The sequence below is a fragment of the Salvelinus alpinus genome, chromosome 2 (assembly GCF_045679555.1).
Source record: "Salvelinus alpinus chromosome 2, SLU_Salpinus.1, whole genome shotgun sequence".
Classification (NCBI taxonomy): Eukaryota; Metazoa; Chordata; class Actinopteri; order Salmoniformes; family Salmonidae; genus Salvelinus; species Salvelinus alpinus.
Window position 1 is genome coordinate 65155000 of NC_092087.1, and position 18220 is coordinate 65173219.

Genomic DNA, 18220 nt, shown 5'->3' on the forward strand with positions numbered 1-18220 from the left:
AATTGACCATAATTTAATGGTTTTCCCATAATCATCAAGCCTCAATGTAACTGCTGTGAAATAATTCTAAACAAATGCAATGAAGTAGTAAAGAGCTAAATAGCATAGGTATATGTAAATAATACCGCCACACTAGGCACAAACGTCAGTTCGTCTAGTTTTGATTTACATTTGGTTTACTGTATTAGTCAAAATGTGAATGCAACTTTAAATCAAATGTTACCATGCCATTGGATTTAGGTTAAAGGTTGGGTGAAAAAAAATGCCCTTACGTTGACTTTTTGCAAATCCAATCAGTTTCACGTTGATTCATCATGGCATAGATTTATATTGGTTTAAATTACGTGGAAACAACGTTGATTCAACCAGTTTTGCCAATGATTCGATTTCGCCATGCATGTAAAAACATCAGCTGTGCTTCTTGGTGGTCTTGATTTATTAGGCCTAGGGCCTACATGATTCTATTATAGATTTGTTGTATTAAAAAGCAGTATCAATGTGCTCAACATTTCTAAATGTATGCAATGGTATTTTCGACCACATCACATTGCCATATGCTAAAACCTTTAATATAGCAGTATTATAAGCACCACTCTGACGTTTGGGTTTGATAGACCTACTAGCTCCGTGAATTGTAGTTTATAGTTAAGTTATTTTCAAATACATTGTGATAATTTAAGAAACTTCTCAAATTGTTTTAACTCTAAATTTTTAGCAAACGCCATTTTAAACCTATGGATGCATAAAAATGGGACAATTTCTTCAGCATCCTGTCCCCGAAACGCTTCAGGGAGGCTATGCAAGGTGCAAACCATACATTTTATTTTACCGCGTTTTAGGATACGATCATTTTTCAAGGGTGTGAACTATGAACACAACATTAGTGCCATTACATTCACTTCCTGACTCATTTTCCGCTCATATAAATTTGGCGGGACGCCGAATTGTGACGTATAGCCTGGGCTACATGCTCCGTACTGTGCAGAAGTTTTTGCCATATGAATGTGGATGTAAATTACAAAAGTAAATTAAGAATATCGTCGCACATTCCGTTTTTAAAGACACGGTAAGAACGCACTGTATGCCTGCTCAGATCTTCAATGCAACAGTTGTTTATTTAGGCTCTGATAACGAAAGCAAACAACTAATTTCAGTGTGCCTTTTTGATTTAACAATATAAATACAGAACTCCCTTGGATTTTGTCTTCACATTTTTTTTTTTATAATCATGATGTTTTCATCTATTGGAATCATAGTGAATTGCGCTGTTCTTCAGCAGTGGGGATTCCCCGACATTGTAGTGATGCAAAGAGTGCATAATTCCGTCGCGTCTTTTTGTCTTTCTCAATATAACGTCAATTAATAGCCTACTCGTACTGTTAATGTAATACAACATAATCCATGTTTATCTTAATTGTCCATTGTCTCATTAAGGATTTGTCACGCACCCTTAGCATGGGCTGCGAGGGGGTAGAATCGCTGGTTTCACCAGCACTAAGGCACTAGGCTAGGGGAATTTCTGAAAGGAAGATTCTGATGAGACAATGCACCGACCACCCACGGTCCTTCTTGGGTGCTTATTGAGAATCATAGGAATATTTGCTTGATTTAATATTAAACATGTTAGATACCTGCACCAGAGTTGGCTAGATGGAAATGAATGGCTTTCTGAACATCCCGACAAGCATGGCTGTAGCCAGGGTCTGAGTTTTAGTGAGGTCTAGAAACCTCTCTCCCCCTTCCCATTTCAATAAATGTTAAGACAGGTTAAGCTCATTTACTGCATTTCTATACTATTTAAAAACACAAAAATGCTATTTGGAGAACCCCAAAAAGAATACAAAACACCCCAGCCGCCATTATCACATTGTTTGCTGTAGCTTCATTCACATCAGTCGATCTACAAACATAGCCACTACACCTTAACTCACATCAACTCAGCATCGGAAATTCAAAACTATACATTTATATGTACAGAGGGATCTGTTGGCAGAAAATGTATTTTATTAACAAAAGGTCAACAAATAAGTTTGCTTTACAGATTTGCTGCAGTTTTACAGCCAATTTCCTGCAAGTCTACACATTTTGGCATGACTTATGCCATGCTTATATGATGCGTTAGAGTGAGTACCAGAATTAATGAGCGCCCCTTGTAGGTCAGAACCCCTGGGCACATGCTTTGCGTTCCGGGTCGGTAATTCAGCCATGAAAGTTCAGCTGGCTAGACTAACAACTAATTTACCAATCTATGTTTAACTGTCATGTTCTAATTGAGTGACTGTCAGTCAGTGACAATGTATTTATTTGTATTCAAAAGAATGACAGCGGTCCAGACCTCTGTGTACTCAAATGTAGCCACGGCTACAAGTCCATGTGAATAAACTCCATAAAAAGATAGGTTTGTTTTAAAATGTGGGGATTTTACTTATAACCCCCTCCCCCTATTTACTAAACACTTTCATGCACAAATGTTTGGCCTACATCTCATTATGGAGTGCTTTGAATGGGATTTTCTGAATGTCAGTCATGCAGGTATGTAGTCAATTGCAGGACTCCTGGAATAGGACCTTTTAATGTTAACAGACTCTTTGTAGATGTACATTTGCACAGGTCTACAAACTGTCCAACATCTACCACACACCTGTCAGTCTACAGGTTGCCATGGCAACAACGGAGAGTGACCCGAGTGGATCCGGAGGAATCTCCAGGCAGAATTCGGGAGTGGGGGGACAATGGGAATCGGACTTGACTGCGGTGCAGCACAGTTTGAAGTTTGTGAAGAACCTGGAAGAGCACTATGTTTGTCCCACCTGTAAAGGAGTAGTTCTCAACCCACACCAAACCGGCTGCGGACACATCTTCTGCTACCGCTGCATCCAAGGGCTCCTGTAAGAACAGTTGTGATAACAAAACAGCCATTTACTGCATGTTATGTGTTCATATACACAGTGCGATTTTTTGGGGAGGGGGGGGGGTATGACTTTGGGTCAATTCCACTTCAATTCCAGTCAATCTAGGAGTTGAAACAAAATTCTATTTGTTATTTGAAAATGGTCCTTTCTCCTCTGAAGATTGTATTACTGTTTTTTAAGTTAATTTCCCAGAGCTGACTGAAATCGAACTGGAATCAGCCCTATGACAAATGACCAGCCCTCAATTGTGCAAATCTAACTGGTCTGATGTCAGACCAGCACAACTTAAAGTAGAATATCAGGATTTTATCATTTGAAGTGGTCTCGTGTGGCTCAGTTGGTAGAGCATAGCACTTCCAATGCGAGGGCTGTGGATTCAATTCCCATGGGGAACCAGTATGAAAATGTATGCAGTCGCTCTGGATAACAGTGTCTGCTAAATTACTTAAATGTAAGGTAGGTGGTTCCTCGCCCTGAAATTAGTCCATGGTCCAGGATAAATGAATCCATGGTTTGGTTCTTCTTTAAACAGCTACTGCAAACTTCAGCTAACTTTATCCACCATGAGATTGGAAATGGAAACTGAGTGTTTTTTTTTGTTTGTTGCCACATCACCATCAACATCAAACCAAATATGGAGTTGATTTGTAGTTGATTCAGCCTTTAAATATCTATATATTTTAAATGCTCAAGTTAGCTGAAGTTTGCAGTGGCAGTTTGATCTGCACTCGGGGCAGGGGTATAGAAGAAGCCCATGCAGTCCATGTCCAGGCAGTCGCACATGTCCTTGCCCAGGCAAGCAGCCAGCTTTTGTACACTTTGGTCTTCGCCCCCATGGTTGATTTGATTAGGATCTATTTTAGCCCACCATGGGCTAGTCTTCCAAGAGTCCTTAAAGCTACAATATGTAACTTTATGCGCAATCTGACCAAATTCACATAGAAATGTGAGATATAGATCTGTCATCCTCATTGAAAGAAAGTCTAATTAGCGGTAGATCTGTTATAAGTTTTGTTTCTGCACCTTTTACTTTCGGTTTTGTAGACCAGCAAACAGCTGAATATACAATATTGTTGGTTATTAAAAAGATAATTCACCGAGTTTTACATGGTACAATGATTCTCTACGCTATACATTGCTTATTTTGTCAAACTGAAATTAGGCGAACTATTAGAGAAATTAGGTGAACTATTAGAACCAGGAAATGTAAAACATACAGAAATTTGGAAAAACTACAAAAGCAAAGTTAAAAACAAACAGATCCACATTCCTATTACGAGTTACACCTGCCAAGAGGCATGTGTACATATTCATTTAAATACAACTTTACATATTACAATAATCTCTTACCCATTCTTATTGTTCAAGAGGCTTTGTGAGTTAATGAAGTTGTACAATTCTGAATGTACTCTTTTAGCCCATTGAGCTAAAGGGCTGTTAGTTGATACTGTAGGTAGCATATGTCAGCAGTCATATTGAAATGTGATGCTCTCTTTTGTGCAGGGAAAACTCCCCAGCCACCACCTCGGCCTGTCCTTTGGACAGAGGTTTGATCAAATCTGATGAGGTGAGATTAAGAAACCGTCGGGTTCATTTGGGAAGTAAAAAGCAAAATATATGAAGAAATACTTTAGGCGTACTTTATTCAGAATTACTTTTGCAGAGTACATTTTTACTGCTAACACAACTGATGTCTACAATGTATTTTCATTGGTACACAAAAATATTTTTGGGGTTTTACTTGTCATGAAACTTTAAGACACCAAACCTACTTCATGTGTAAGACAAGAACAACTGTATTGAAATTCCGACAGAAATCAAACATGAATCATGAGCTTCTTGAAATGTAAAACAATGATACACAATAGTTGCCATTTCCTGCAGGTTTTCCAAGACAATTGCTGCAAAAGGGAGATATCAAATTTAGAAGTCTACTGCACAAACTCCCCCAACTGCTCCCACAGAATGACATTATGTCGGTTGCAGGTAAATCCCACAAGACACCACAAGTATCCAATGTTACCCATTGCTGTAGTAAATACAAGAGAAACGATAGCTAAAACAGGACTGCAAAGTAATTCATTAACAAATGCTCAGACAGCAACGTGATCAAACATTTGATACATGACAGGCTCTCTCCCCTTCCCTCTCTTTCTCAGGAGCATCTACAGGCATGTCCGTTTGAGTCGTTGCAGTGTTCCAATGCAGGCTGCAGTGAGATCTTGCAACGCAAGGATTTGCAGGAGCACCTCAGAATCAGCTGCTCCTATCGTATGGAGCGCTGTCACTACTGCAAGCATCCTTACACATGCTGCCAACTCGAGGTGAATGCCAGAGAAATTGACTGTTTTATAACATAGTCTGTTTAAATTTGATCTTAAATTTGTTTACTCTTGCAAAGGTCAGGGTTTAAGTTTTATGATATGAGGACTTTCGATTTGCCATTGTGCCCGGCGGTTTATTTGGGATCTTCTAAAATGGTTGAACTGTCCACAGGCTCAACATAGTATTTTTACTCTGTTACGAAAAACACAACTAGCCTACTGATTTTGCTGCACCTGCTATGTCTAGGGGTCTTAGGCCTAGTTAGGTGGTGTGTAACCTGATTTCAGATGTGCATATACAGTATGTGAGAAATCACTATATTCACCTAGGTGTTGAATGCATGTACCCAGGACACTGCTACATTAACTTAGGTCTAAGGCCAGCTCCTGCTTGACCTCTTGGTCAGCCAGTCCAAGCAATTATTATTTGTTCAGATGGTGACAAAATAAATATGTACAAAAACCAAACCACAAACAAACAAAATGGTGGCCGAGGGGCTTCTGGCCTCCTCTCTTTCTCTCGGACTCGCTTTCTCTCTGAGTGACAATCACTTTAATTGGCTGCACCTGATGTGCTTATCAAGGCTTAGCTCACCATCTAGACCCAGTTGCTGCCACCTGGGAATGGAGTGTGGAAGTGTATCCTGGAAATGTGTTTCCTAACTCTGTGCTAACTCTATGCTATCCCCCATATCACAAGTCATATTAAGGAAGTGGATTGTCCTTCAACTGTGTTCCCCCTCTAACCCTTGTACTACATTTAGCCAAAGATAATTTTTTACATAGTCTGGGTATTACATACAGTAATTCTCCCAACAGGTGGCGCAATTGACTTGAATAGATGTTTGAATTCCTCGCCCTTACTGCAGTCTCTTAACAGTTCACACAACTACAATAAGTGCCTTTGACAACACTTGAATGAAGCTCTTTTCAGTCTATTATGATATGATACTGTAAGTCTTAAAGAAGGAAAATCCTCCTTAATAATCACTTATTATTTCTGTTCGGACACCACCAGGAACATGAGAGGTATACATGCCCAGAGGTTGAAATCAAGTGTCCCAACAAATGCTCGCAGATGATTAAAAGATGCATGGTAAATATTCAGATATTACCAAAATATTTGTTTTATTTGCTAAATGTATTGTTTGAAGATACTCATTAATTGTTTGAAGAAAGATGTTCTATATTCCTTGACATTTTGCAACAACTACATACACTGATTGTACAAAACATTAAAAACACCTGCTCTTTCCATGAAAGACTGACCAGGTGAATCCAGGTGAAAGCTATGATCCTTTATTGATGTCACTTGTTAAATCCACTTCAATCAGTGTAGATGAAAGCGAGGAGACAGGTTAAAGAAGGATTTTTAAGACATGGATTGTGTAAGTGTGCCATTCAAGTGCCTTTGAACGGGGTATGGTAGTAGGTGCCATGCACACCGGTTTGAGTGTGTCAAGAACTGCACTGCTGCTGGGTTTTTCACGCTCAACAGTTTGTGTGTATCAAGAATGGTCCCCCACCCAAAGGACATCCAGCCAACCTGACACAACTGTGGGAAGCATTGGAGTCAGCATAGGCCAGCATCCCTGTGGAACACGTTCAACACCATGTGGAGCCCCGACGAATTGAGTGCAAAAGTTGCACCCCGCAAATCAACATTAGAATGTTTTGTACACTCAGTGTATAATACACTGCACAGGAGTTTGTAAAACTGTATGAGTGTGTAGAACTAATTTGGTTGCTGTTTCTACCTCTCACCCAATCTCCCTTCTCTTTCATGTATCCTTCTCTGTCTGACTTCTCTTCTCCCCTCTCTCCTTTTCACCTTTTTATACTCTCCCCTCACTTTCCCTCTCTGACTAACACCTCTTTGCTTGTAATGTACTCTCTCTCTATCACACAGCTTGAAGACCATGCTGACCAGTGTCCTGAGGTGCAGACGGACTGTGTTTATAAGAAATATGGCTGCTCTGTCCGGGTTGGTGGACATATTCTCCCTTTCTCTGTGCTTTGGAATCCAATTCTACGCCCAAGGAAATCTAGTGTTAGTCAGACAATCTCAAAGTCCTTATGCAACCCTCTTGGATGGGTAGTGGCTGACACAGAAGCCATGTGGTGATAAAACAATGGCCTTGTAACAATTTACTACAATAAGAACTGTCTATACGGTCTCAAGAATGTCTGTATGAAAGCGTCTGAATGAACAAAAATATAAACGCAACATCAACAATTTGAATGATTTTACTGAGTTACAGTTCATATAAGGAAATCAATCAATTGAAATAAATGAATTAGGCCCTAATCTAATGATTTCACATGGGTGGGCATGGGAGGTCATAGGCCCACCCACTTGGGAGCCAGGCCCAGCCAATCAGAATGAGTTTATCCCCACAAAAGGGCTTTATTACAGACAGAAATATTCCTCAGTTCCATCAGCTGTCCGGGTGGCTGGTCTCAGACAATCCCGCATGTAAAGAAGCTGGATGTGGAGGTCCTGTGCTGGCGTGGTTACACATGGTCTGAGGTTGTGAGGCCGATTGGACATACTGCCAAATTCTCTAAAACAATGTTGGAGGTGGCTTATGGTAGAGAAATTAACATTAAATTATCTGGCAATAGTTCTGTTGGACATTCCTGCAGTCAGCATGCCAATTGCACGCTCCCTCAAAACTTGAGACATTTGTGGCATTGTGTTGTGACAAAACTGCACATTTTAGAGTGGCATTTTTATTGTCCCCAGCACAAGGTGCACCTGTGTAATGATCATGCTGTTTAATCAACTTCTTGATATGCCACACCTGAATGGAGATGGATAGATTATTTTGGCAAAGGAGAAATGCTCACTAACAGGGATGTAAAGAAATTTTTACACAACATTTGAGAGAAATAAGCTTTTTGTGCAGATGGAACATTTCTGGGATCTTTTATTTCAGCTCATGAAACATGAGACCAACACTTTACATGTTGCGTTTATATTTTTGTTGAGTAATAGTAATGGGTGTTTATATGAACTAGTCCTATACATTACAACCAAAAGACACAGATATTCATTTGTCTTGGTTCAACAACAGCCTTACCCATCGGGTAATGTCAAAACAGTATGTATAATGAGTGTTATAACTTGTATGTCATTGTTTGGCATGTCATTCTTAAACATGTCTAGACATGATAGGCAGTTCTATTGCCATACAACTAATTGTTATTTCTCTCTGTGTGGACAGGAGAGGAGAGCCCAAGTTCAAGTTCACGAGGAAACCGCTCTCAATCACCACATCCTCCTGGTTCTGGGGAGCAACACCAAGCTGGAGACACAGGTAGGACCAATCACTACCCAGAACTTTTCTGTTTATGGACCAGGGTGCATTCAGAATGAAGAAAGCGTCGCAAATGTTTAGTTGGTGCTGTTTTGAACGAGCAAGTTAATACCAGTCATCATAAGGACAATGCATGGTCACAAAACATTCAAAAGGGCCAAATCCTAACTTGAGGTTTGCAAACGGAACACACACTTATGTCCTTCCCTTTGGAGACTTGCGCCAAACATGAGTTTCCTGCACACATTCAAGTTAGGGTTCAGCCCTTATAGTGCCTAGATCAGTGTGCCAAAGGGCAAGCTGTACCTAGAGCCAGTGCGGTGGCAACGGTTGAACTTTGACCATTCCTCTGATCTGCCAGATGGAAATCCTCCAGCAGGAGGTGCTGCTGAGGCACAAGGAGCTCCAGGAGAGGAGCCACCAGGTCAGCGGTCTGGAGGAGGTGGTCCGCCCGCTGGCCCAGCAGGTCAGCCGATGTGACAGCACCCTGTCTGCAGTACAGGTAAGAAGCAGTACTGTAGCATGTAACCAATACAACACCCAGAGGTCTGGCTGGTCTAGCGGTAATGCTGCAGAATCCAGCATGTCTCCAGTGTAGGTATGAATCTGGCCTACTGCCCTTTGACACAACCTCTCTCCATCTTTCCCCATCTTCTCTCTGTTCAATAAAATCTAAAAAGACTTAAAAAATATTTATGGAACACTGCAAGTAAGAAACACTGCTGTTAATGTATATGAAACCAAAGCAGAAATAATTAATTCACACAACATTGCACTTAATAGAATCCATTGGTCATAGGAATCAAAACGTTAAGATTCTCATAAGAGGAGAGACTACCTTGATTGTGTTTATTAAGGCATGCAACAGAAAACTTTTTAAAACATTAAATATTCTGTTTGGTGCCTAATGATTATGAACGCTACCCTGGTAAATAGTAGTACTGCAAATAAAGTGTTATGGTTTTCTGGACGTCCCTGTACAGAGGTCTCTGGAGGACCAGAGGGACCACATCTCCAGCGTCCAGCTCCAGCTTGAGGAGCTGTCCAGTGTGTTTGGCCCTGGTGTGGCCCGGGAGGAACTGGGCCAAATCAGAGCGTCCCTGGATGCCCTCAGACAGCAGGTGTCCGTCACGGAGGGGCTCAAAGACCACCTGGGTGAGTGGAGGGGGTCCTAAATGGTCTGAGTGAACTAAAGGTGGATTGGAGATCATTATAATGGTTTCCACCGACAGTAAGCCCATGACGTGTGAAAAGTGGGTCTTGGGAAATGTAACTGCCACTGGGTTATTTGAATTATGGTAAAACTGCCTCTGTCTTTGGCAGCATATTCCACAGAATTCAAGTAACTCAGTAGTTACCAATCCCGGGTTACTGGAAAGATGCTAGACTTTTAGGGCAATAAGCTAAAGTCTCCCAAGGCTTGTAACAGATTATGGAAAGACTCAAGACTGTGTTAGGCCAATGATCTTAAGTCTCTAAGGCTTGTAAGCGATTATGAGCAAATAATTAACATTGTACTGACATTTACAATCACCAGTAGATTAATTAAAGTATAAAAAAGTCCATCGCCCATCTTTCCCCCCAGGGGAGTTGAAGGAGACCTACATGCGCCACTCGCGCCTCCTCAGCATCCACACGGCGCAGCTGGAGTGCAACGAGGAGCACTTCAGAGAGCTCGAGTCCACCTCATACGACGGCAAGCTCATCTGGAAGCTCCGCGACTACCGCAAGAGGAAGGAGGCCGGGGCACGAGGCCAGGGACCGTGCCTGAGCAGCGCGCCCTTCCACACGGGCCGCAGCGGCTACAAAATGGCCGCCAGGGCCTACCTGAACGGCGACGGGGCAGGCCGGGACACCCACCTGTCTCTTTACGTGGTCCTCATGAGGGGCGACTTCGACCCCCTCCTGCCCTGGCCCTTCAGACAGCCGGTGTCATTGTCAGTGCTGGATCAGAGCGGCACCAACAACCACCTAACTATGAGTTTCAAACCCGACCCGGAAAACACTAGCTTCCACCGGCCCGGCTCGGCCGCTGCGACCGCCAGCGCCCCCACCAACGTGGCCTCTGGTTTCCAGTGCTTTGCCTCGCATGCCCAGCTGGAGACGCCCAAAAAAGCCATCTACGTGAGAGACGATACGCTCTTTGTTAAGGTCAAGGTGGACACGAGCGGTTTGGAGGACTTGTAGAGGGGCCTTAAAGAACTGGTTTGAGATCATTTCAAAAACAGCTAATGTTACAAAGCTCAGTGCAGGCCAATGCCTCAGCTGTACTCCACATTTAGCAAAGTAAGCTTGCAGAAATAGTGTCAGCAAGTCCATGCATTTTTCTCCCAGATACTTAAATGATAAAGCAATACAGAAATTGCAGTGAAGTATTTACATTTTGTATTTCTTTAGCCTTGTCTGCAGACTGCTTGTATGTGCTCACTGAGGATTCAACTGTTAATGCTGCCCACAGATATTATATTGAATCATATTTTTGGATTAAAGTCCTACAATCAGAGAGCACGCAATCTATTAATTGTTAATTAATGACAACTCAGGGATTTTAATGGACAGCTGTTAAAAAGTTATTAATGTAATTAACATACACTTTATAATACCTTTACTGAATAAGCCAATATACAGTACATGTTGAACGTTTATTTAAATTCTTAGAAATGTGAAAAGTAAAAAAATATATGCTTATTCCTGAAAGTTATTATAAAGTGTTACCATTGATGAATAAATTGTTACAAGCGTTTTTCCTTACATTTTGTGGTACATGCATAACAACAATTATGAGCATCACATGTCATATCCAGTCAGTAAATATGTAGACTGTGGTTGTGGGATAACATTACTTTTTGGTGGGGAACAATCTTTTGCAACATTTTCCTACGTACTGTATCTTACGACTGTACTGTATGTGTTAACGGTAAAGCAACATTATGTGAGCTTTCGTGTAAAAACATAATGGGATACCAATGCATAACAAAGGATACATCAGATACAGGTATGCATTATACATTTCTATGGGAATGCTGTGGTCTTTTGGGTAAATACTGAAATACCAAGACTGGGATTCAATCCGAGGCACGTTATAGAGCAGCGCACTAAGCGAAAGAAATGAATGTGATCTATGCGAAAGAAATTGCCTTTAAATGGTGCATTGCCGGCTGTCTAATGTGCTGCTCCATTATGGAATCCCAGCCTTAAAAATAAGGGAAGAGTAACAACACACATTAATGGACCACAACCCTATTTATGAATCCATGGTGCTAGTTTATTCAAAAAGGTGACACGTTTCGACCGTAGTCTTGTCAAAATGACACTTTCTTTTCACAGCCATGTCATTCTGTCTGACTACAGAAACAAGTTCTACTTTAAAGAAGGCAAATAAGTACATAAACAATCCACAGACAGCACCTCCTGGAGTCAACTTAAAGCAGCCAAAGCCAAACTGAATTTGGACTATACTCGGGAGATTAAAAAAAAAGTTTTCTTTACTAAACAGAAATACCATGAGTATAGCAATAGGCCTAGTAGATTGCTTGCTTATCAATTAAAAAAAGAGCAGTCAGAGCGTACAATTATGGCTATCCGAACAGCAGAGGACGAGGTCACATAAGACCCAAAAAAGATCAATTTAACTTTTCATGATTTTTACTGCAAACTATATACCTCTGAGAGAAAACACACGGAAGCAGAACTCCACTCCTTCCTAGAGGGAATCTCGCTACCTAAACTATCAGAGACTGACCAAGAAGATCTCAACTCCCCCTTCACTCCTGAGGAGATCCTGGAGGCAATTACCTCCATGCCACCTAACAAGTCCCCAGGCCCAGATGGATTCCCCAGAGAGTTCTACAAAGCTTTTTGGCCCCAGCTTAGCCCTATTTTCATGCCAATGCTGGAGGATTTTTGCAAAAACGGAGTTCTCCCAGACTCAATGCGCACAGCTCGCATTACAGTGTTGCTCAAAAAAGACAAGGACCCCCTATCCTGCTCCTCCTTCCGGCCCATAAGCTTGTTGGATTTCGACTACAAAATAATTACCAAATTGCTGGCCAAAAGACTAAACACTCTTCTTCCCAAAATAATAAAAGCGGACCAAACTGGATTTATTAGAGACAGATACTCTTCTGATAACATTCGCCGTCTTTTTGATATTATTGATCAAGTAAACGCACAGAAGACCCCTGTCCTGCTGGCTTCACTGGATGCTGAGAAGGCGTTCGACAGGATGGAGTGGAGCTTTTTGTTCTCAGTCTTAGAAAAGTTCAATATGGGCCCAAACTTTATTAAATGGATCAAATCACTATACCCTCATCCAAATGCCATGGTGACTACTAACGGACTGAACTCTGACAGATTCCCTTTGGGACGGGGCACAAGACAAGGGTGCTCGCTATCCCCCCTGCTCTACTTGTTGGGGGCGGAGCCTCTGGCAGAGTTGATAAGGAGCAATTCAAGTATTACAGGTGTTCCTGCAGACGGCCTGCAGCACAAGATTTCGCTTTACGCGGATGATGTCTTGCTCTACATATCCAACCCTGAGAAATCCCTTCCTCCCATTTTAGACACAATTGCTCAGTATGGCACGTTTTCAGGTTATAAGATAAATTTTAACAAATCCACTGTCTGCCCTCTCAATATTACACTCACCAGTTCTATGAAGACACTATGCCCATTCCAATGGAAGACACAGGGGTTTCAATACCTTGGGATATTCATAACACCAGATCTGAATAGGCTTTTCAAGGAGAATTATCTTCCACTCCTGGATCGAATCAAAAACAACCTCCAAACCTGGATCTCCCTCCCAATTAGCTTAGTAGGAAGAATTAATGTAATCCGTATGAACATCCTCCCTAGACTGAACTATTTATTTCAGATGCTCCCATGCTATCTCCCAGCTTCCTTTTTCAAAACAATTAACCAAAGCATCACCAAATTTATATGGGGCAATAAAAAACCTAGGATCAAGCTCTCCACTCTATCGAAACCTGAATCTAAGGGCGGTCTTGCCCTTCCCTCCCTTCAATTGTACTACTGGTCTGCCCAAATCCGCAACATGCTAACATGGATCACAAACAGACAAGAGTCAACGTGGATCCAGATAGAAGCCCAATCCTGTGGTTCATTGCCACTAAGCTCAACTATATTCATTAATAACTTTAGTGAAGTGGGCAACATAGCCAAACCATTTGTGATTTACAGCACCCTACTAGCGTGGAGGGACTGTAAGAAATACCTGGGCATCTCCTCCCAAATATGCTCTCACTCGCCTATAGTAGGCAACCCAGACTTGCCAAAAGCCCTGAGGGATGCCAACTTTAATCTTTGGCATACTCTAGGAATCAGGACCTTTTCAGACCTATTTCATCAGAAGACCACTACACTGAAATCCTTTCAAGAGCTCTGCAGTGAATTCAATGTGCCAAGATCCCATTTTTTTAAATATCTTCAAATTAGACATGTCATCTCCTCATTTACTTCCAAGAGGAGGTTTAGAACTCAGTTGAACGAAGTTGAAACCCTTCTTGTCACAGCACAATCCATTAAAGGCAAAATATCCTATATCTATAGACTCCTTTCTGAGAAAGGAGGCTCCTCCTTTACTCCTTTGAAAATAATCTGGGAAAAGGACCTTGGTCTGACTATCAGTGATGAGTTATGGGCGGAGGTTTGCGACAGGGTATACTGCTCCTCTACTAATGTAAAAATGAAAGAATCGAATTACAAATTTTTGTACAAATTTTATTACACTCCCTTGAGACTCCATAAAATGAAAACAGACATTTCTCCTAACTGTAAAAGATGTACCTCTGAAAGTGGAACCTATATGCATGTATTTTGGAGCTGTAGAGAGATTGCCAGATTTTGGCAATCTATACATACTGCTGCACAGAAAATACTAGATGTACAGTTTGATATGACCCCGTGTCTCTATCTTCTTAATGCCCAGCAGGACTTTGTTCTTGATCCTGACAGAGAAAATTTGCTCATGACCATTACATACTTTGCTAAGAAATGTATCCTTCTATTGTGGGCCTCTAGTACCTCTCCTACATTTAAAATGTGGATTGACCAGATTGTTGACTTTCTCCCTCTTGAAAAGCTCACTTATGACCTCCACAAGAGACAGCCCAAGTTTGATAGACTCTGGTCTCCACTACTCCACTATATCTCAAATTGGACAGAGTGAATGGGGGGATCGGGGAGGTGAGCAGATGCGTGTTGTGTAAGGTGCTGTAAAATCTAAAAACTAATCATTGGCTCGTCATCTCAGCTAAGGCTGGAAATAGCAAATAAGAACCTTGATAGTGCTGCTGCAAGTTCTACATTTTAAATTTTGTTATAATTATTATTTGTGTGTATGTATGTATATGTAGGTATGTATATATGTATATATATATATATAACATTTCTTTTTTTTTTTTATTATTATTATTATTATTTTTTATTTTTTTAAGTCTGTCACATCTGTGAATGTGGAATGTGTTTGGTTGGTTGTTTGAAAACTTAATAAAACTTTAAATTGAAAAAAAAATAAAGAAGGCAAATATATAAACATGTATGTAAACCTCTTACATCTCATACAGAAAGTTCAGCACAGCAGATTGGAACATTTGGGAAAAAATTATAAGACTATCTTTCAACCGGTGCTGGAAGTCAAAGTAAATGTTTAGTAAAAAGTACAAGTAGACATGGCACACAGATCTTGTGGTTGAATAAAACAAAATGTTGAACTATCAACATATACCTAATGAAAACTTAAAAAGGGGCAATCTGCAGTTGCTACATCCAATTTGGAATGATATTGTAAGTGATATTTACCTGTTGATTCTTGAAGAATATAACTTATAAATGCCATGAGCTTATAGTTAAACTGTCGTACCCCATCAGAACCCAAAATATAAGCTTGTATATGGGTTCTGATAGAGTACAACAGTTTATCCAAGCTCATGGCATTTATACGTTATATTCTTCAAGAATCAACATGTATATATATCACTAATATAGAAGTCCTCCAATGTTTTGTTATCTTGGATGAGCCGTCCTTGCATCCATAGCTCTGTCTATGAATTTGAGTGGTTACATTTCTCCAGGCCCAGAGGAGACTGCTTTGTTATTGTTTCAGCTGTGGATTTCCCCTTTAAAGGGATAGTTAACTAACTTTTTAGCATTTGTGACCCAACACCAATACAAGGCAATATCCCGTATATTAGCATCTTAAAGTATAACTTAATTGATCTACATTAGGAATTTCAGACACTTTAGGATGATTTGGACATGAAACGTGAACAATTATTAAACTACAACAATATTTGAAATGTAACAGGGCAGACATCTTATACAGAACAATAATAGTTTGGGATGGTTTAGAGAAAAGTCGTATAAGCCTTTTGAAATCTACAATTTAATACATAAATACACATGCCTTTCTGAGTTTTACACTATTGGAGCAGATACACCTGTGAATATCAGAGAGGATTGGATCGATACACCCACCAACACGCGCACATACCTCACTGATATGATTTTACTGTCACAGACACCTCTGATGGGCAGATCTGTATATCACGGTTGCTGGCGTCTTTTATCTTCCAAACAGAGATGTATGGGTAGACCGTCTCAGTAAACCTATGTTTATGAGTGTAGATGTGTGTATTGTCTTTGGGGTCATAGAAAGCCACTTCCCCCCTGTCGTAGTTCAGCTGAACTCTGATCCTCTGGGGTATCCTCTTCAGAGTGAGGGCTTTACCAATTCCATTTGTATACTTGCGCCCCCTTTTCAGTATAGCCCAGATTCCGTATTCTGGTGACGCAAGAAGATTTTCTCCCTTCCGATTGACGGACTCTGCAGCCACGCCTAAATTCCACTCAGGTTGGTCGCCCACCTCCACCTCCCAGCTATGCTCTGAACCCTTCACAAAGCCTGCGGAGCCAATGACCTTTGCCCACCGTGTGAACCGCTCTGGGTTGTCCGGAGTCTGCTGCTTCTCTATGGCTGTGTGTCGCACGCTGGTGAGGTCATCAGACAAAGTCATAGTAGAGGAAGCCGTGTTGGGGTCCAAAATGATGGGCGAGTGTTTGACTATCGCCTGCATCTGCTCCCAGACTTGGAACTGCAGGTTTCCCAGGTGTTTGGCGATGTCGATCAGCGCTCCGGAGACGAGCTGTGGATCCGTATGTTCAAGTTGGGCTCTGGCTCTGCTCTGGGTGCGTTTGTAACTCACAAGGAATTTTTCACTGCCTTTCTTCAAGTCCTCTTTCACAGCCTCAATGGCATCTGTGAGAGAGGAGATCTGCTCATCAATGCTCTCCATGCCTCTCTCAATTAACATTCCCTTTTCCTTCTCCTCCTCCCTCAGAGCAGCCAGTCTGGCCTCTTCTTCCTCTCTCAGGAACTGGTGGAGCTTCTCAAACTCTTCCCTGATCCTCCTCGTTGTGTCCACCTGCTGATCCTTGGTGTGCTGAGTCATGCTATCGTAGCTCTCTCGGGCGTTTTCACATTTCTCCAGCTTTTCCTCCAGATGTGTTAAGTCAGATCTCAGGTTGTCCTTCAGCACACTCACCGATTCCCCCTCTTCCATTCTTTTGTTCTGTGCTGGTTCCTCTTCTGGAAGATCTCTCTTTAAAGACATAGCAAGGTTGTTAAAGTCCATGTTGCTTAGGATCATGTTTGTGACGTTCACAGCTCCCTCCTCGCAGTAGGTCTCCACCATCCTATCCACAGTGGCATGCCTTGTGACATTCTCCAGGTGAGCCTTTGAAATGTTAGGAAAACCTTTCAGATTGCTATTGCTCAGCTCCCAGTTAAATCTATCCAGCTCTCTTTTGTCCAGTTTCTCCAGAACGTCCAGCAACAACTCAGAGACAGATGCTGCCATTGTAGAACGCTAGATACACTGCACTAGGTAGTGAAACGTACAGCTTTGTTTAACTTTCACGTTTACCAGCTGCCCTTGGAAGTCACAGTTTTGGATGTTCTCTCTTAATAATCATTTTGTTTCTACCAATAATTCCTGTGTTGCTTTTTCAGTCAGATGGAGAGAGTGAAGATTACAAGCAGCCCTAAACAAATTTCACAGAGTTTTAGGAGGGGGGTTTTTTACGTTTTTTTTCTGGGTGTTGACAGGAAACCGTTAGAATGTGTGTGTGTGAACTGTATGATAGGTCTGTCAAACTCCCTACTGTTGGCTGATTTCCCAGAAGCAGCTGACCTTGCCATTGTGCACATCCACTGTAGTCTTTGCGGTTGTGTACACACACGTACATGTTCACAGACCTCATGCATTTCTTGTAAATCGTCTGACTTCTTTTCAGACGTTATAACAAAGTATATGGACAAAAGGTATAACAAATGTAAATAAGGGGGGGATCTGTAAGAGACTGTATTTAGCAACATCCAATCCGTTTCTGCTATACTGTCTCGTAGCTTTCCATTGTTGTGATTATAAAGACATAATGTTAAGTATTTCGCAAGAGCTCATATCATCTGTGCAGAATTTACAATAAACCAATGGGTCTCATATCTACTTGTAGCATCCTGACATTGTGGGTAGTCTGGGTTAGTTAGTGGAAAGATGGGAAAAGTGGTACACCAGGTGTCCTTGGAAGTGCTAGTATAAGTACTGTGTCAGGGGTTAGTTGGTGTCACCTGGGGGACAATATA

At 41.4% G+C, this 18220-nt stretch overlaps 2 protein-coding genes across 4 annotated transcripts; one reads left to right on the top strand and one right to left on the bottom strand.

Moving 5' to 3' along the window:
• Positions 1-494: 494 nt before the first annotated feature.
• LOC139543959 (TNF receptor-associated factor 5-like) lies at positions 495-11299 on the top strand. Of its 3 annotated transcripts, none has more exons than XM_071350563.1 (11): positions 495-1066; positions 2595-2888; positions 4416-4479; positions 4797-4898; positions 5072-5236; positions 6255-6332; positions 7146-7220; positions 8464-8556; positions 8918-9058; positions 9540-9711; positions 10142-11299. In XM_071350563.1, exons 1-11 carry the CDS (start codon positions 999-1001, stop codon positions 10741-10743), a joined length of 1854 nt encoding a protein of 617 aa, XP_071206664.1. In that variant the 5' UTR covers positions 495-998; the 3' UTR covers positions 10744-11299. The 3 variants fall into 3 exon arrangements, with proteins under 3 accessions (XP_071206664.1, XP_071206673.1, XP_071206679.1); XM_071350572.1 differs by having other exon boundaries at positions 2649-2888; XM_071350578.1 differs by having other exon boundaries at positions 2656-2888.
• A 3032-nt stretch (positions 11300-14331) lies between these two features.
• Positions 14332-18220, bottom strand: LOC139566901 (E3 ubiquitin-protein ligase TRIM35-like). Its single transcript, XM_071388277.1, has one exon. The coding sequence runs from the start codon at positions 17433-17435 to the stop codon at positions 16071-16073; it is 1365 nt and encodes a 454-aa protein (XP_071244378.1). The 5' UTR covers positions 17436-18220; the 3' UTR covers positions 14332-16070.